This window comes from Xyrauchen texanus, chromosome 13 (assembly GCF_025860055.1).
Source record: "Xyrauchen texanus isolate HMW12.3.18 chromosome 13, RBS_HiC_50CHRs, whole genome shotgun sequence".
NCBI lineage: Eukaryota > Metazoa > Chordata > Actinopteri > Cypriniformes > Catostomidae > Xyrauchen > Xyrauchen texanus.
In genome coordinates this window covers 31,294,475-31,314,895 of record NC_068288.1, presented here as the reverse complement: position 1 = coordinate 31,314,895, position 20,421 = coordinate 31,294,475, and the positions used below count along the sequence as shown (strand labels likewise).

Genomic DNA, 20,421 nt, shown 5'->3' with positions numbered 1-20,421 from the left:
TTTTTAACTATGTTGGTGTGCAGTCGATAAACTGCAAAAGATAGCTCTGCTGTGTTTTTAGAACACTTTTTACTGAAGTCAATAGATATGTAGACACGCTTTTTTTATACATGAAAATGTACGGATGTTATTGAAACTCATAATTATTATAAGACTACTACTGTTGTCTTTTGATAGATGTCATGCTCAGCAGCTCACAAACAGTAAGGAAATAATAGATTTGCTTTATTCTTATAATGCATAAATCCTCTACTAAAATCTCTTTGCAGATCTGTAGACATACACATTTTAGAGGATTAACATTTTATTTTGATAGTTGATTCAACGAGTAACTCATTTCACACAAGACACTTATATGTCACCACCTTCTGGCATCATCAGAAATGGTCACTGAATCATTAAATGGATCTGAACGAATTTTGGTGAATGTAGTCAAAACACTTGAGCCACATGGATAAATTTAAATACAATAATGCACAAACAAATCTTTTTTTTTTTTCATTGTGTAGGCCTACATGCACAATTTACATTATTGTAATTGATTAAATAATGTATTCAGGACTAGCTTGTGCTCAGTCTTTTATTGTCATGTGTGAAATAGAAGCAAGTGCTCAACAAGAAGCCATTTATTTTTGCAGCACATTTAGCAAATTATTATTGCAATTATTTTGCAATAATTAAATATTTAAAATAGTACAAATATTAAAAGTAAATAATACTTTTATATTAATATAATAATTATATCATATTTCTATATATTAATATATACTGTAATATATTAATACTGCACTGTAGGCGTACGTGTTGCCCCCCGTCGACAATTGATGATACCGAAATCAATTATTTCAATCAATTATTGTTACCCTATTCCAAATGTATACATTTGTCAAGCTTGTGATGACACGTTTATCGTGACAGCTAGGGGACATTTAACTTTCCTTGAAAAGAAATGAGCAAAACAGCCCAGTTTGTACTGGCGCTCAGTCAGTAGGGCCCTGCATATGTCGGAGTTTAGGACCCAGCGGTCGGCTAGTACAATAAGGCTGTTGTGTCGTGGTGAGAGGGTGATTGCTGCTTTTGGGATATTGACAGTGGGACAGAAAAGAAAAATTAACACACACACACAAAAACACGCTTTTTTGCCTCATCTCTGGACAGCTGACTTGAAGACAGCCTTGCGGAGTCTTTCGCCTCGTGCGATCGGCCCAGTGGATTTTGGATGTGAGGTAAGGGTGCAGCACGAACAATACTGCTCGTGTCTTCACACAGGGCTCAGTGTGCCAGATATCCAAGCAGCGGCCTGCTGCTTCCAACAGATCCTTAATCAGCAGGGATTTACCGTCTATACCAGAAAACTGTGACAATATTGGTAGCAGCGATACCGACGTATTTGCGCTAAAGTTTGCGATTACAAAAGGAATGGTGTTATTTACACATATGAAGTGTAATTGTGGCAGTGGGAGTGATTGTAGTGACTGGAGAGTGTTCGTCATGTAGGCGGCTCGAGTTTGGCGCCAAGGCCGTCAGAAATCCTCAAGCGTTTAGCAATGGAGGACACCACCACCACCACCTAATGCTCACACATAGCTACAGTACTAATGTTTAGGGACGCTTTACAGTAAACTATAACCGAGTTTGCCGTGCTATTCTTTATTTGGCTGTGTGAAGATTTTGATACAGTATGGACTGAGTGCAAATTACAGGTTAAAAATCACAATAATGAACAAAGGCGTCCTCGTTGCATCGTGTTTTTCAACTTATAAAGGAAACGAGGCGATGTTTCAAATTATATTTTTACTTTTGATGATGCATACTTACACTGCTTTATTTAACGCTATAATTTGTAGCCTGCTTTCATATAAACAAGCAATTTTTTTGCTACTGAAAGCGTCACAATTGCACGTTTGTGTCTTTATCGTTCAGTAGAGAACGCATAAACCATAAAAGCAATGAATGAACAGGTACAACTTTACATATAAAGTTCCAGTGATATAAATGCGATGCTATTTTTGAAGTTAAATGTAGAATTGAGACAAAATCACTCGTATTATTATCATTTTGAAGCGATACGTCCATAATGTAACAAAGTTTGGAGCGGAAGTACAGTTGAAGGAATGCGGGAATGCCCTCCTCGAACTTCCGTTCCACTTCTACTTCCCGCGAAATCTCCATCTATTGCCTTTAATGACTGTGCTTCTTGTCGAGTGTCAGTTTAACGTCATAATATAGGCTAAACAATATTTAATTCAACGTCACAAAATAAACTATTTAAAAATAGATGGGTAACATGTCATTTAGGAGAGAGGTAAACACTTGTATTTGTATAGAGCTAGTAAATGGGAAGGTTTTCCAGTACACTAGGCCAGTGTGAGGTAGGGTGTGGGGTGAATTAGCTCTCAGTAGTTACTGATCTGTTAAAGGGTTACAGGGTGGCCTTGCTTTGTGATACTAATGACACAGCCAACCCCCACCCCTATTGCACCATGATAAATTACAATGCTCTGCACAGACAGATCACCCCACACTAAAACAGATTAGGATGTCTTCCCTTTCCACTAATGCCTCAAAGCTGATGTGTAATTGTGTCGGTTAAAATTATCTCATATCTCGGCTAAATATGCAAAGTCAAATATATGTAAGCCATTTCTATTTACATTCCATTTTAGCCTCATTTACCGACAAGAGTCAACCACTGTCATTTCGGACTCCGGTTGTGTGGTATGTAAAAATAGAGAATCACTTTTACACTTCAAAGACTGTAAATAGAGACAACAGATACCACCCCAGCTCTCAATTATAAATGTAGTGAAGAAATTGCAGCCATCAATACTGTTACTTCACTACTGTGGTCCTTCTAAAATGCAAAAAAAAAGCAGTCCTGTTATGGGGCTTTTCCACTGCACGGTACAACTCAACTCTGCTTGCATTTTGGGGGTTTTCCACTGTGGATAGTACCTGGTACCTGATACTTTTTTAGTGCCACCTTGGTCGAGGTTCCAAGCAAGCCAAGCTGATACTAAATGTGATGTCAAAACCCTGCAGATCACTGATTGGTCCGAGAGAATCGTCACTACCAGGATGACTACGGGACATTGGCAATAAGCTGATTCTGATTTGTTCACACGACTTTCGAATTGTAAAAACAAAAGGCTGTGTGCAAAACCACGCCATGGTCAATAAACGAGGTGCAGACGTTCCTCTCGTTAGCGACGAGCGAAACTAAAATGTCGCACACGGCTACCACCAGACTTTCCAACAGTATAGGGAAAAGTGTAAAGAAAAGAAAAAACTTAAAAGTGACTACAGACCATAAAGGAAAAGTTGAAGTGCTTCGACCAATCGACGCTATCTAGACCGGCGAGCAATAGGAGGGAGAGTGTTGTTGGAGTCCACGATGCAGGATGGTATGTTAACTCTATACTCTGCTTGAAAGCTTCACTTTATTTAGTTGACCAGCTACTGGAAAGCTTGCTTCTAAAACAACCAGGCCAATTTAACTGTTACACTTGTGTAAAATCACCATGCAACAACTGCTTTATGCAGCACAATGAGCTAGTAGCTAACAGCTAGCGGTCGTGTTGTTTATGGTCAGTAATGTTTGTGTTGCATTTAAGATGATGTCACGGCAGTAGAGGCGGCGCAACTATGACGATCAGCCTATAATCCCACCCATGTTGAGGCGGCACTAAACTGCAGTGGAAAAGAAGGCTCAGAAGAGTAGAGTAGAGTAGAGTCGAGTCGACTCGACGAGTCGAACCGTATGCAGTGGAAAAGTGCCATTACTGTCACAAACGTGGCTCTTCAGATCCACATCAAAAGTCCGTCGGGGAGCGGGTGAGGAGGCACACTAAGTGTATACTCTCCTAACCCTTACATTGTGAAAATTCATAGCTCATTCATAAAATGCTTGTTTTATACAGTACTAATGATCCATACAATATTGCCTTAAAACATCCATCATCAATAATCATCACCAATAATCATAAAAGGTGTTCTGAAAAATACAGTATTGTCATTAAACATCCATCATCAATAATTATCACCAAAACAAAATTAAAAATCTATACATGGAAAATTCAGATAAAGACAAAGGTGCTGCTGAATAAATTGCTTTGGATAAGTAAACTTGATGCCAAATCAGCTGATTTGGAGATTGCTACATTGCTCACAATATAAATCGTGTTTACAATGTACCATACTAGAACTATACTACCAAGCTAATGCTTGCTAAAGGAACCTGGTATTAAAGGAATAGTTCACCCAAAAATGAAAATTAGCTCACTCTTATGGCATCCCCGATGAACATTGATGAAGATGAAGATTTTTAGAAGAATATCTTAACTCATTGTCCATACAAAGCAAGTGAATCATGGCCAGATCTCTGAAAGTCCAAATATCACATAAAGGCATCATAAAATAATCCATAATACTCAAGTGGTTTAATCAATGTCTTCTGAAGTGATCCAATCGGTTTTGGGTGAGAACAAACCAAAATGTAACATCTTTTTCGCTGTGTATGTTGCCATTGCGGTCTTTAGGCATAATCATGTTTTCAAGCTCAATTACACTTGCTTTGTGTTGAGCAGAAGAATGTCATACACATCTTGGATGGCATGAGAGTGAGTAAATAATGAGAGAATTAAAAATGTTGTGTAAATATCCCTTTAATTGCCTCACACAGAGGGCACAATGACAATAGCGCAAGAATATCCCTTTATTTTATTACTGTATTATATTATTATTGATAATGTTGGTCATTGTGTGACTTTAATGGTCTTCAAGCTGTTCTGAGCTGTCAGAACAGGTAATTACACTGATTGCTGTGGACTTCGGGGGGTCTGGCTTGAAGCAACTAGTACTCAATCCTTTATGCTAAACTGTTATATAACTGGCACTTTTGTTTCTGAACAAAATTAGTGAAATTATAGCTTTATAACATAAGCTAAATACAGGCTTCATGCACTTTTATTATGATGGGTTTTGTGGTTGATATGCAGACATTGACATTACTGTAAAACCTCTTTTGTGTGTGTGTGTGTTTGTGTGTGTGTGTGTGTGGTGAGTGTACTATGTATGTATCAGGGGGCACTATACATGTAATTCTCTATGCAGGGTTACATGCTACCAAGTAGGCATATTCCAGCTCAAGTCTTCTCGGTTTTCTGTCTATGGGTATTTATAGTGTCTACCACTGAATGCTGAACACTACCATATAAAAAACCAGCTCAAGCAAATTGTCACCATATTAAACAAGTGGAATGACATATTTATAATTCTAGGTTTTAAAAGCATGTTGTTTCGTATATGTGGCATATCAGTTGTTCAGATTCCAACTCGATGTGAAGCCGAGTTGTGAAGCTCTTGTGGGCTACGCAAGTTCAAGTTTTGCTTCATTTCTCAATCCCACCCCATCTTCCTTGTTTTACATCTCTTTTTTCCACTTTGATTTAAAAGTGTGCAAAAGGCCAAGCCAAACATTTCACATTTTCATCAAAGTTATAACTGAAATCAGGTCTCTTATCCTAGAATATTATCCGGAGACAGGTGGGGTAGGCTCAACTATGTTCATACTCACAGAAAATGTGAAACCATTTTATTATACAGATTTGGCTGGTTAATCACTTTGAAACCAGTTTTCTTGGTTTCAGTCATGGCTAGGGCTGGGACAACTCGTCGACGCAAAATATGCGCGTCGATTCGTCGGACCCAAAACAAAGATGGCGGCGCAGGCGAGTAGTAGCAACACGAGCAGCTCCTCAGACTATCAGAAGTACAAGGCGGCATGCACTCGTTCCTCTAAAGTATGGGAATTCTTTAATTTAAAAGAAATCAATTCCGTGATATGTCGTCTTTGCAAAATGGAGATGGCCTTCCATTCTAGCACCACGGCAATGCACCAGCATCTTAAGAGGCGCCACCTGGGAGCAGCTGCAGATGACAGAGCACCGTAAGTTTTTTTTCAACTCCCCACTTTGCACTCGATGTTGGAGTAGGCTATAATACGTTGTCGACACCTATATTTTCGCTTATAGCTATTAATAATGCGCTTATAGCTATGAATGTCGTGAAAAATACATAGAGGACACTGACAACGTGCTGACAGACAGGACCAAGCAGGTAACATTTAATAAAGTCTCAACTTTCAAATTTGGTCATTCAAAGAAAATTAAACCATAAATAGGCCTACTATTTTGTGGCTCTTTAATGTGTCGTGACAGATTGCCTCAGTTAAAGCTGCTCGTGAACCGATCATCTTTTCCTTCGTTAATTTATAGCATCAAATAGGCTAAACATGAATGTAGCCTACATCAGAAGGACTGTTGTTTTAACCGCGGAAAGATGTCAGTACAGTAGCCTACAATCCATTATTCAAATTCAGATCCACCGACGTTAATCTTCTCTCTCTCCTGACTGCTTTGTCGGACAAAAATGGCGTATTATGATTGATTGATCAGATCGCCAGTCAATCAAACTCCCGGCAAATGTTTTTTTTTATTTTTTATTTTTTTTACATTTTATACACCCCCACCCCCGATGAAACCGGTATTACCTACCGAAAAAAAAAAAAATGATTCGTTAGATTAATCGATGCATCGAAAAAATACATCGCTAGATTAATCGTTTAAAAAATAATCGTTTATCCCAGCCCTAGTCATGGCATATTTACTGCGTTTTGAGTTTGTAGAGCAGCATGGATTCCACTCAAGTCAGCATCAAAGTTATCTCTTTATTTTTTCTTTAAACAAAAGGACAAATTGTTTTAGTTTTGGCCTGAGTGAATTAAACTCATCAGAAATATTAGTACTTTAAGTAATGTGCCTTGCTTATAAGCTGTCCTTTTCAATTTAGGTGTGTGTGTAAATAGGCAAAATTTTCATATGTGTGGTTTGTCTGCAATTGCTCCAAGTGAGCTTGGTTAATATTTATTTAAGGAGGCCACTCTCAGTCAGGTATTGGAGCATAATAAATCATGGTACATGCGGTCCTTTGATGGGTATCTAATACCTGCTTTTTAACTATATTATCAGTTTTGTGTTCGTTGTTCATGTCTTTTTTTCTTTGTTTTCCAGGCATGAGCAAAAGACAGAAGAAGCACAGAGGAATAATACACTAGCATGCGCTTTAAATTTATGGTGAGTGCTAAACAAAAGGAAAAACATCCAAGGTGGTCTTACAAAAAAGTACTGTGGTGGTATCATGGAACCGTGATATCAGTAGTATCATATTGTGAAACCATGGTACTTAGATTTTTACAATGGAACTACTAAAGCCCAAAGTATACCTTATTTACAGGATGCGTGACGCAAATCTCGTCATCAGCAGAGTGCTTAAGCACCGAATGCGAGCAGCCTGATTTTTCTTACCAACACTCACATTTGAGCCATTGCTTTCATGAAGAAAAGCTAGAGGAAGACATAATTGCTGGTAAATAATAGGAGACGAAGGTAAAAACAGTAAACGGTAGATGTGCGTGTCAAGAACGCATGTGTGAGGAGGTCAGAAGATACCTGCATTTGTATAACTCAAGGAAATACAAATGTCTGAAGGAAAATAAAGTAATTTTTATGGGTCTAAACTCCTAAAGAGAAATTGTCCGGTGTCTTAGAACAGTCGTAGCATGCATGTGCCAAATGGCCATAAATGGAGTATACTTTGACAGGCTCATGCTCAACTGTATGCAGACCAGAGGCGGCGAGAGCGTCAAAATTCGCTATGGCTGCCCTGCCAACAATGCTATGGAAGATTCGTGGATGCTCTGATGTAGTTGAGATAGGCAGCAAAGTTAATTCAGAATGCTTGGTTTTGTGAACTATGTTTAAAGGTGCCGCAAAACATCCAGACATGTCGACCGGTATCTTTTTGCCCACATATCACAAGTAGCGTTTATCCTCAAATCTTTTAATATATTATTATATTATATAAACCATAATATCCACTTCATCAACTCACCTGGCACACCAACAATTTCACACACCTTAGTCCACGCATCTTTTTTTATTATTATTTATATCCCTGTAAGGAAACGGGGATGGATAATATATTATGGGAAAACCGCCAAGACAATAATCCGTTTCTCCTCCATTTTGTCTTCGGAACTATTGTTTGGTGGGAACCAAAGTTTACACTGTTGTGTTCTCTAGACTTTGCTAGAGCGGAGCAATTCTATATTCCCAATAGGTTGCTGCCAAACCGAGTCAGAGCTCATTACCATAATGTTGCCTGCACTTGAACTTTCCTCTGACGCCCACACCGCCCCAGATGCGCCGTGCCGCTTCTCGCCGCCGATAGACTCTGGCTGCCATAGAAAATGATTGACTTCCGGTCGATTTGAGACTGTCGACACCTCTGGTCTGAACGCACCATTAGGCAGTTTTTTTTTCACCCGGGAATATCATAGTATTTAAATGTTACTCACGGGTACTTAAACATTGTATTGTCATAGTACCTTGTCCAAAAAACATGGGTATACCATGTAACTTTATTAACAATTTTGCAATTAGCCATTAAATTAGTTCTCAAAAACTATTTCAAAAAGTGTCCAGTCTTTAAAATATTTGTTGTGTTAGTACAGGTGAATAAAAACAGCTCCGATATGAGTTGAAAATATCATTGTATCTGAATTGTTTAGGTGAAAAGGCTTTCTCTAGTGGTTGAGTTGAAGATGCATTTAAGTTTATGTTCTTGTTCTGTTTCCTATTGCAGGATACGTCAGGATGAAACGGCTCAGGACTTCAAGCAGCAGTGACAGTTCAGACAATGAAAGTGAGGACAACTGTGCCATACTGAATCCTTAATGAATGTAGAAGTCAATGAACCATATCTATATGTCCCTTGTAAAGCTGGAGCTTTGTGAAAACTTATTGTCAAGAAGGGGATATATTATTTGTCTCTCTCCCTGTCTCCTTTACCGTAAAGGTCCCTCGACATCCTTTTCCTCTTACAAGTATGGAAGCAAACCAGGAACCCCCGCCTCTGCTCAGAAGAAACCGGCAGAGGTAAGTACATAAGACCTTATTTCTGTTTTGCAACCCTTGATTTGCCATCAACAGGACTATAATAGAGTTTTTTATTTTTTACAAAAAAATCAATCGTATCACTCATTTAGGTTAATGTGTGTGCTCTTCCCATTTCTCCCTTGTAGGTTTTCAGAAAAGACTTGATCAGTGCAATGAAGCTGCCGGATTCTCACCACATCTCTCCAGAGGATTATTACCTGCTTGCTGACACCTGGAAGCAGGAATGGGAAAAAGGTGTACAAGTACCCGCCAGTCCTGAGACCATCGCTCAGCCCTCTGTGAGGTATGTTATGCACTCTCATTACATGGTAACAACAAAACACTTTTTTATAAGTGGTGTCTGCTAAATAACTACTTGCAAAATATTTGATTGTTTCGTGATTTTGTGCAGGATAATGGCAGAGAAGCCAAAGGAGGTCCTCTTCACCAAACCGAGGAAGTATATTCAGTGCTGGAGTCAGGACTCTACGGAGACGGGTTATGTCAACATCAAGGAGCTGGCAGAGGCCATGTGCAGATATGACCTAGATGATATGGACCTGTACTGGCTCCAGCAGCTAAATGCAGAACTTGGTCAGATGGGTAAGAGAGAAAATGGCAATATAAAGAAGACTGTGCCCAAATTTGTCATGGACTGCCACACGGCTCTCTATGTTTCCGTTTGTGTTATAACTTTCATAGGGTGATCATAAAGGGATAGTTCACTCAAAACTGAAATGTACTCTCCCTCAGGTTGGTCTAAACCCATATCACTGACTTAATTCTAAAGAACACCTAATGAGGTGCAGTAAAATGCTAGCCTTGGTCACCATTCATTTTCACTGTATGGAAAAATATACAATGAAATTGAATAGTGACTGAGGGTAACATTCTGCTTTAAATATTTTGTATTCCACAGAAGAAGAAAAAAAACAAAAGAGTAGTGCGGGTTGGGAACAGCATGAGTGCGAGTAAATGATGACAGAAGTTTCATTTTGGGTGAGCTTTCCCTTTAAGAAAACAAAGATAATCTATATGGAACCAAATAAAATGTGTGTATCTTATAGGTGATGGGCCGGTGGATGAGTTGACAATGGAACGGGTGATGGAGGCTCTGGAGAGGCAGTGCCATGAAAACATGAACCATGCCATCGAGACTGAGGAAGGGTTGGGAATTGAATATGATGAGGACGTCATCTGTGATGTGTGTCGTTCGCCTGACAGCGAGGAGGGCAATGACATGGTCTTTTGTGACAAATGCAACATTTGTGTGCACCAGGTGAGACCTTAATGTCCTCGTCGATAAATACAGATACAGATTTAACTCCCCTGAAGGTGCCCTTTGCTTACATTTTTATAATATTGTTATTGAAGTAATAAAAAAGCCTTTATTCTAATGACCATACTCATTGTAATGTATTCTGTTGCAGGCCTGCTATGGCATTGTGAAAGTGCCACATGGAAACTGGCTATGCAGAACCTGTGTGCTTGGCATCAATCCCCAGTGCCTTCTGTGCCCAAAAATAGGGGGCGCAATGAAGGCCACCAGGGCGGGCACCAAATGGGGTCATGTTAGCTGTGCTCTCTGGATACCGGAGGTAAGCTGGATGTTTGTATGCTCTTAAAAGGATAATTCACCCAAAAATTAAAATTCTCTCATTTACTCACTCTCATGCCATCCCATATATGTATGACTTTCTTCTGCAGAACACAAATGAAGATTTTTAAAAGAATATTTCAGCTCTTTAGGTCCTCACAATGCAAGTGAATGTGTGCCAACATTTTGACGCTTCAAAAAGCACATAAAGGTATCATAAAAATAATAAGTGCGACTCCAGTCTTCTGAAGTGAAATGATAGATGTGGCTAAGAAACAGATCAATATTTAAGTCCTTTTTTGCTAGACATTCTTCACCCTGCCCAGTAGGGGGTGATATGGATGAAAAATGTGAATCGGCAAAAAAACAAGAAGAAGAATGTGAATGTGAGCCTGAAAGTTAAAGTGGAGATTGAATCAGCAGGGAGGAGAATACTAAAAAGGACTTAAATATTGATCTATTTCTCACCCACACCGGTTATATTTCTTCTGAAGATATTGATTTAACCATATTGATTACTTTTATGCTGACTAGTGTAATTTTTGGAGCTTAAAAATCTTGGCACCCATTCACTTGCATTGTATGGACCAAAAGAGCTGAGAAATTCTTCTAAAAATCTTCATTTGAGTTCAGCAAATTAAAAAGTCTGAGATGGCATAAAGGTGAGTAAATGATGAGAGAATTTTTGGGTGAACATTTCCTTTAATGTTGGTGAGGTGACCATAAGTCAAATCATTCCGCATGTTTAGAAAAGGTATGCTATTAATTTTCTAAGCGATTATACTGGTGGATAAAATAGTAATGTGTTAAAAACTATTCTGAACACTTTAGCAACTGCATAGCAACACCCTGGCAATCACCCACCACATTTGGGTGGCAAACTTTGCATGGGCAAACGCCACTTACCGTAATTTCCGGACTATTGAGCGCACCTGAATATAAGCCGCACCCACTGATTTTTAAATAAAATATTATTTTGAACATAAATAAGCCGCACCTGTCTATAAGCCGCAGGTGCCTACCGGTACATTGAAACAAATTAACTTTACTCAGGCTTTAACGAAACACGGCTTGTAACAAAAATAAATAGGCTTTAATGAAACATGGTGTGGCAGCGGGGGCGTAGTCAAGCGCCCGTCCGGGAGAGAAAAGCGGTAAGGGCGCTTACACCTGAGCTAAATTATGTGTAACACCGGTGTCTAATTTCAGTAAGCATGGGGAGAGCGGCATAAAAAGGCAGCAGCCACAGAGCTGAGAGAGTGACACGTCAGTCTAGTGTTGGCGCATAGAAGAATTGAGAAACTTTATAAAATTGATTGTAAAACATTGCTGTGGCCATTAAAAGCCTTACCTGGAACGTCAAGTGCCCTGCTGAAAACTGTCACACTGGTGCCCGTGTGACAGTTTTCCCAAGAAGGACACGTGAAGCAGGGCACTTGAAATTAGACACCGGTGTTAGACATAATTTAGCGCAGGTGTAAGCGCCCTTACAGCTTTTCTCTCCCGGACGTACGGGCGCTTGACCACGCCCCCGCTGCCACACACGGCTTGTAATAAAACATTTGCAGTAAACAGTAGCCTACCAAGAAAGTAATTGGTCACTTTCTTCCTCCTCTTGTGCACATGAAACCACTGAATTCATCTCCTTCGGTGTCGGAGTTGAATAGCTTCAGATTTAGTTGTCTTTTTGCACTGAGTCAATTCCTCACGCTGCTGTTTCCAACGTCTTATCATCGACTCATTATGACCAAGCTCCCGTGCAGCAGCTCTATTTCCTTTTCAACAGCCAGATCAATCGCCTTCAACTTGAAAGCAGCATCATATGCGTTTCTCCATGTCTTTGCCATGGTGAGGGTGACAAAATTACTACCGTAATCAGAATGATGGGAAGTTTGAGCGCGCACGATTTAATATAAACAGTAAACAAAAAAAGTTGTTTTGACCTTAACCCGTTCGGCAATTTCATTGGTCTAATGAAAGCTTCACGCCGCCAAAAAACTGAGCACGTCACAGAATGTTTTTTTTATTTTTTATTTTTTTTATAAAATTTTAAAGCGGGAAAAATCCATATATTAGCCGCGTCATTGTATAAGCCGCGAGGTTCAAAGCGTGGGAAAAAAGTTGCGGCTTATAGTCCGGAAATTACGGTACATTTACTTCAGTTAATATTAGAAGTCTAGTTAATATTGTGAGAAATGTTAAGAGTTTTATTTGTGTTTAGGTGAGCATTGCGTGTCCGGAGAGAATGGAGCCCATCACCAAAGTGTCTCATATTCCCCCGAGCCGCTGGTCCCTCATCTGTAGTCTCTGTAAGCTCAAGACTGGAGCCTGTATACAGGTAATGCAGGAGGACAAAGAAACTTAAAGGCTTTGTGTTTGAGTGTCATGTAGCATGTTTTTAAAGGAATAGTTCACCCCATAAATGATAATTATGTCATCATTAACTCACTCATGTCATTTTAAGACCCATATGACATTGTTTTGTCCATAGAGCACAAAAGGTGAATTATTGTTATTATTAAAGTGTATATATATATATATTTTTTTTTTTTTTACATATATCTTGGCCACGTTACTTATAATGAATGTAAATGAGGATTGGGGCTGTCAAGCTCAGAAATTACAAAAAATGCACCGTAAATGTGGTCTGACTTTTATTTATATTTATAATGACTGTGGAGGGTACAGACTGAAATATACTGCAAGTCATTATTCACAGGTAGTCTTTACCTCTTGTGGGCTGTTAACCATTGCGGCCGGATCATGGAGTCAGTGATCAGTCTGATTCAGGAACAAATCCTTTTAGACTTTTTTTGTAATCTGAGCCAACTCATAAGGAAGATTCATTCACAAATCGGACTTGATTACTTCTATCATTAACCCTCATGAACACATCAAGGAGAACTAGTGTGGATGTTGAGATTTTCAGTGAATAACAACTTAAATTTTAGTCCGGTCCTGACAGAAAGCTATTGTATGGCTTCGTAAGACTTCAGCTGTAGAGCACAAGTCCTTTTAATCACTTTATAATACTTTTATGGTGCTTTTTGGAGCTTGAAATAACGTATTTTTGGGTGAACTATACCTTTTAACGCTGTCTCATCTTTCAGTGCTCAGTTAAGAACTGCACCATCCCTTTCCACGTCACTTGTGCTTTTGAGCACAGCCTGGAAATGAAGACCATCCTGGATGAAGGTGATGAGGTCAAGTTCAAATCCTACTGCCTGAAGCACAGCAAACCCAAAGTAGGAGAGCCGGGCTTGAGCCCAGCCCGTCATAAACCTCCGACCGATACTGAGAAGCTGGGCCTGAGGGCGCAGAAACTTCAGGAGCTAGAGGAGGAGTTTTATACCCTTGTGCATCCTGAAGAAGTGTCCCAGGATCTTGGACAGCCTGTCTACCTGCTGGATTTCATCTTTCAGTACTGGAAGATGAAGAGGAAAAGCAACTTTAACAAAGCCCTGTTGCCACCGAAAGAAGATGAAGAGAACCTGCTTCTACAGCCACAGGAGGACAGTATCCACACACGCATGCGCATGTTCATGCACCTACGGCAGGACCTGGAGAGGGTGAGAACTGCTGTTATCACGGATGATGTTTTTCTTCCTCATAGTGTTAAAAAATTATTTCAACTTGTCCTTAAATTCACCTTAAATTTAAAAAAATTTCAGTTGACAAGTTTACATGTATGTGTTATGTATATATAAGGCCATCAGTGTCACGTTGTTGGTGTTTAGTTTTTGAAATGTGACCCGTATGTGTCCGTTTGTGTTTTTTTCAGGTGAGGAACTTGTGCTACATGGTGAGTCGGAGAGAGAAACTGAAGCTGTCTCAAAGTAAAGCTCAGGAGCAAATTTTCAATCTGCACGTCAAGCTCATCAACCAAGAGTTGTCTGCTGGTAACAGAATTTTTTCTTAATTTTTTTCAAGTAAATGAACATGAGTGAAAAAAATGGTTTAGATCTGAGCTTTTGACTTTAGGATTCTGCTTGCACCTGGTATTAACATGCATCTGTGATGATACAATCACAAAGTGTACAACACTGAATACAAGTGTATACAGGGTTCATAAGGATTTGCGATCGGTTCACTCTAACCAAGTTGGGGGGTAGTGAAAATTTGCATCACACCACATTTGTAGTGTAAACACTAATCATCCTGAAGCGCCCTGGACAACAGCGAAGCACTGCCTACTCAACCGCCGTTTTAATCTTGTAGAAAAAGTTACTGACACAAATTCTCGTTAACAGGTTTTTTTTGTCAATTACAAAAAGACGAGACCCATTAGGTTTTAATTTCAACATACTGTTGATGTAAATGTGTGTGTGTGTGTGTGTGTGTGTGTATATATATATATATATATAAAAATAAATACTTCAACACTATATATTTGTTCAAAAGAAATTAAAATATTGGAAGAATTTATTTAAATAATCCTGTCATGGCATGTTGGGAATTTCCCCGCATGAGCTGAACACCTGTCCAATCATCTTTACTGAAGGGTTAATTAACTTACTCAAACACATCCTATAAATGAGAGATTAAATAAGGGATAATGTACAGTCAGCTGGATATTGCAAAATAAGCCCTGTCCGGGCGATCAAGATCAGGTCTTGTATCACCTTGAATGTGTTTATTTTACAGTACCAATTGGCTGACTGTACATTATCCTGCTTATTACACTGCTACTAACCACTTAAAATAAATGGACGTAAAACGTTGATTTGTGTTGAAATTATGTGAAAAGAAAAAAACTAGATAGAACAACTAGATTCCACCTCCGTTTTGCATCGGAGTTCTGTTGGTGTTTATGTAGTTGATAATGACTGTTTAACTCCTCATTATCCCGCTTATTACAAGACTGCATGCCAAGTAAATAAATAAATGGACTTTGTTTTGATTTGAAATTTTGTATTATCTTAATTGTAGAGATCACGCAGTGATCCATGAAGTAAGAAAGATGACTAGCAAAACCCTGATGACCATTCTGATACATCTTAATCTCTGGATGTGCGGTTGTTACTCAGAAATATCAGATCGCTAGATGGTGCCATTGAACATAGAATCATCATTTCAGAGACCTGTGTGATTATCTGCTATATCAACAACATAAACATAATTTTACAACTTTCATCTGCTCAGACAATAAAACTAATGGACAGTTGAACTTAAACCAAGTTCCACGCTACTCAGAATACTTGCATTGTAAATATGCGGTTTACTCAAAAACGCACTACATGCAATGCAATATCCTAAGCTTTATAAACGAAAGGAATTACAACAGTGTAACTTCTAAAAAGTAGCTAATACTTCAGGAGCCCATGTTGTTTATTCTTACATATTAACATACATATTTTTATATGTTTGAATATTTGGTTACAGATTGGTATGTTACAGTTTGATAGATATTTTTGTCATGATTCACATTTTTGCAAACAAAAGTTTTGTCGACTAAAAATATATGCTATTTGAAATGGATTTAAATCAATGAATATGACATCAGAATCAGAAAAAGCTTTATTGGGCCTTGTTGATTAGGCAAGTGGCGGATGGGAAGAAACTGTTCTTGTGGCATGAGGTTGAGATGACATGATAAAATACTGACTAAATTTAAAAGACATTTTGTCAAGACAAATTATGACTACAAAAACAAACTAGGAAAATGAACACTGCTCACAGTCAATTAAACATTCTGCTACAACATGGGTTTAAATTGTCCCTTATGATATCCCAGGTGTGTATGACTTACTTTCTTCACCAGAACACATTTGAAGAAAAATGTAAAAATATCTTTGTTCAGTAGGTCCTTAAAATGCAAGTGAATAGAGATTTCTCTTTTTGAAGCTCCAAAAATCACAGACAGACAGCACCACATTTGTGATACTACTCCAGATGTTAAATTAATGTTTTCTAAAGCGATACGATTGGTTTTGGTGTGAAAAAGATAACTATTTAAGAACTTTTTAACTATAATCCAACGCTTCAGGAGAGGGTGGAGTTAAAGCAGTTTTGCCATGATACAGACATAATCTCACGTTCTCCTCTCGGTTGAGACATCCAGGATAAGCACACATGCACCACTGTGAGTAAAGAAAAGTATAAATACAGATCCAAAACCAACCAAGCTACTGTACAGAAAGGGTATAATTCGGAAGTTTCATCACGATACAATCTTATAGCGATTCTCTTGGCCTGCGATCCGATATTTGCAGATACTTAAAATCTGCCGCGATACGAATTTCAATTTGATTCGATTCAGGGCCCTGCGATCGATATTCCTATATTATGTGCCTATTTTACACAATCAATGAAAAATATTTGCTCTCAAATGCAACCAAAATATAATTTGAAAATTGAGAAATGTAGTATCCTCATGGGACCTCCACAACAAAATAAGGTACTTCAGATGTTGAAAATAATTATACAGATGATAATAATATAAAAAATAAGTCAAACACAAGTGATCATCAGTCATTTGATTACAGTTTAATCCAATTCAAAATACTTGCATTATACTTAAATTTCTCTTCTAATGTGTTCTTGTGAAGAAAGTCATACACACCTTGGGATATCATGAGGGTGAGTAAATGATGAAAGAAATTTCATTTTTGGGTGTACTATCCCTTCAATTCTAACAGGTACTTGACTAGAATAACAATAAGCATTCTGCTTGTAATGTCGCATTTAAATATCGCAAGATTAAAATGTAAGAATATTTGAGTTTTTTTCTTTTTCTTTTTAAAATTCTGTAGTAACGCATATACTCATAAAATCAAAGACTCTCCCCCAAAAATCCCATCACAAGTGGTTACAGGAGACATTTGATTTGATAGTTGACATTTGATAGGGTTAAACTGCTGTTTCCGTTGGCCACATGTAATCGGTTCGCCCATGTTTAATTTGCACATTCAAGAAGATCCCGTAAATGAATGGTTTGACAATTTTGACAGTGTGAAGATAATTTACTGACTTCTGGCTTTATTGACAGGGCTTACGGTGTCATCGTCTTTAGAGAACCTGCTGTTCCAACCTCCTCCCAGAATAACCATTAAGCTCAAAATGCCCAAAGTGGCACTTGGCAATGGCAAAACCTGCTCCAAATCTGGGAATGGACCTCTGTGCCCGGACAACAGCGGTAATGTGTATGACAGTGTTGAGGGCGGCATTGGCCAGGGAAAACCACAGCTACATCTTAGCCGGGCACGAATAGAGGAGCGCGCTAACGGCCTCATACCTGCCTCGGTCTACATACGGCGAGATAATGGAACGCCTCCATTGGCTGTGAAACAAACAGGCAAACCCCTGGCTTTGCATGCTGCCCTCCATGGTCAATCACCCAATGGAAAGGGCAAAGCCGAACAGGAGAAAACGCACCAACTGAAAGCCAACGGCAATATAGAGAAGCATGTACTTCAAAGAGACACTTCCTGTAAGACACCTACTGAACAAGAAACACGCATTGGGATTTTAGGGAAAGGTCAAGCAAGTGGATTCCACAAAACCTCCCTTGAGCACTTCAGTAGATCCCTTAAAGAAGCAACTGTCAGTTTAGTACGAACTGAGGATCTACGGGCCTTTGAAAAGAACGCACTCAAATCCTCTGGCTTCACCAAGCCGGTTTCCATTGAGCGGCCACTAGGTGGCAGCAGAGCATACCAAGACAGCGATGGTTACTGCCCGGATGCAGAGCTCAGTGACTCTGAGCCTGAGGCTAAGGGGAAGTGCCGGCAGGGAAGTAGGGGCCAAAATCAGAGAACTCCTGCTGGGGACTACGTAAAGTCAGTGAAAACTCGAGCACAACTATCTTTTACCTCTAGGACAAAGGTGCAAAGGTGATAATCTTTTAAAGCCATTAAAAAAAAAATCTCAAACCCACTGCTACAAATTACTGTAAACTTTCCAGTGGTTATAATAAGTGCCAGATTTTCCCAGCCCAATTTTTTTTTTTTTTTTTACTTTGTCGATGATCAGGCAATGGTTTTTAGCATGGTGTGCCAAAATATTCTCCCTGGTAGATTGATGCAGATCCATCTATTTTTATAACGGGCCTCTCTTTTGGATTGACATGCATCACTGTGTCTCTCTACCCAGCTCTAATCCATAGTGTTTCTGCATTACTTGGACTCAATAAATGAGAGCACACCGTGTGTGGCATACAGTAGGTTTTATGGGCCTTGAAGCCATGTTTCTGTACATAATGAACCTCAGTTTTTGTAGACTGTACATAGTAGTTTGTGTACTAAAGATGGTTTCCACATACTGAAACATCCTACTTTCTTACTGATATGGTTATGCAAATAAATAAAGACTTAAGACCTCAGATGTGACATGTTTGGTTGTTCTGAGGATTTGTTTGGCTGTCTGGAAGATATCAAATCAGACTGTTTTCTCTGTTCTATTTCTCCCTCTCTGTGCCTTGGTCTCTTTGATGTTTCCCCCTTCTTTCTTTGGTAATGTTAGAACTGGCATGATTGCTGTCTGATTTGCTCCCTCTATTGACAAAGTGTGTGTGTGCAATCTGAAATGGTATTCCATCATTGTCTTGAAGTAACCAGAAATGTCAACCTTATTTTTATATATATATATGCTCATACAGTATATACACTACTTGTCAAACGTTTTGAAACACTTGACTGAATTGAATCAAATTGTGCCACCATATTATTTTATCCATCCATCCATCCATCATCAACCGCTTATCCTGTGTACAGGGTCGCGGGCATATTATTTTATTTAATTATAAAACGAATATATAATTTTTTTTTTTTAAATTGATGACTTGGACCAACTAATAAAGAAAATCAGCCAATAAGTGCCCAACATAGATGGGAACTCCTTCAATACTGTTTGCATCCCAGGGTGATTCCTCAAGAAGTTGGTTGAGAAAATGTCAAGAGTACATTTATGCAAATTCTAGGCAAAGGGTGACAACTTTAAACAAAATCCAAAATAAATCAACATTTGTTATACTTCAGCATCTTCAGTCACAACATAATTCCCATAGTTCCATTCATGTTATTCCATAGTTTTGAGGACTTTATTATAGTATTTTTTTAATTCACATTTTAGAATAATAGTAAAGAATGAGTAAGTGTTTCAAAACATTTGACCGTGTGTGTATTTTTGTAAATGTTTGATTATATCTTTTCATGTGACAACACTGAAGAAATTACACTTTGCTACAATATAAAGTAGTGAGTGTACAGCTTGTATAACAGTGTAAATTTCCTGTCCCCTCAAAATAACTCCACACACAGCCATTCATGTCTAAACCTTTGGCAACAAAAGTGAGTACACCCCTAAGTGAAAATGTCCAAATTGTGCCCAGAGTGTCAATATTTTGTGTGGTCACCATTATTTTCCAGCACTGCTTTAATCTTCTTGGGCATGAAGTTCACCAGAGCTTCACAGGTTACCACTGGAGTCCACTTCTACTCCTCCATGAGCTGGTGGATGTTAGAGACCGTGTGCTCCTCTATCTTACATTTGAGGATGTCCCACAGATGCTCAATAGGGTTTAGGTCTAGAGACATGCTTGGCCAGTCCATCACCTTTACCCTCAGCTTCTTTAGCAAGGCAGTGGACGTCTTGGAGGTGTGTTTGGGGTCGTTATCATGCTGGAATACTGCCCTGCGGCCCAGTCTCTGAAGGAAGGGGATCATGCTCTGCTTCAGTATGTCGCAGTACATGTTGGCATTCATGGTTCCCTCAATGAACTGTAGCTCCCCATTGCTGGCAGCACTCATGCAGCCCCGGACCATGACACTCCCACCAACATGCTTGACTGTAGGCAAGACACACTTGTCTTTGTATTCATCACCTGGTTGC

The 20,421-nt window shown here is 39.0% G+C and overlaps 1 protein-coding gene across 1 annotated transcript; it reads left to right on the top strand.

Moving 5' to 3' along the window:
* The first annotated feature begins 1,056 nt into the window (after positions 1 to 1,056).
* LOC127654069 (protein Jade-3) lies at positions 1,057 to 19,735 on the top strand. The gene is made up of 12 exons (XM_052141041.1): positions 1,057 to 1,226; positions 7,071 to 7,133; positions 8,704 to 8,763; positions 8,917 to 8,996; positions 9,143 to 9,300; positions 9,409 to 9,599; positions 10,064 to 10,275; positions 10,427 to 10,594; positions 12,815 to 12,931; positions 13,704 to 14,162; positions 14,375 to 14,492; positions 17,582 to 19,735. The coding sequence occupies exons 3-12, from the start codon at positions 8,715 to 8,717 to the stop codon at positions 18,427 to 18,429; spliced, it is 2,400 nt and encodes a 799-aa protein (XP_051997001.1). The 5' UTR covers positions 1,057 to 1,226; positions 7,071 to 7,133; positions 8,704 to 8,714; the 3' UTR covers positions 18,430 to 19,735.
* Positions 19,736 to 20,421: the final 686 nt, after the last annotated feature.

Bases quoted from the DNA above. Each gene is read 5' to 3' on its own strand.
- LOC127654069 (XM_052141041.1), top strand. From the start codon at position 8,715: ATGAAACGGCTCAGGACTTCAAGCAGCAGTGACAGTTCAGACAATGAA. The intron at 8,764-8,916 runs GTGAGGACAACT...TTTACCGTAAAG, and splicing joins TGACAGTTCAGACAATGAAA to GTCCCTCGACATCCTTTTCC. The intron at 9,301-9,408 runs GTATGTTATGCA...GATTTTGTGCAG, and splicing joins ATCGCTCAGCCCTCTGTGAG to GATAATGGCAGAGAAGCCAA.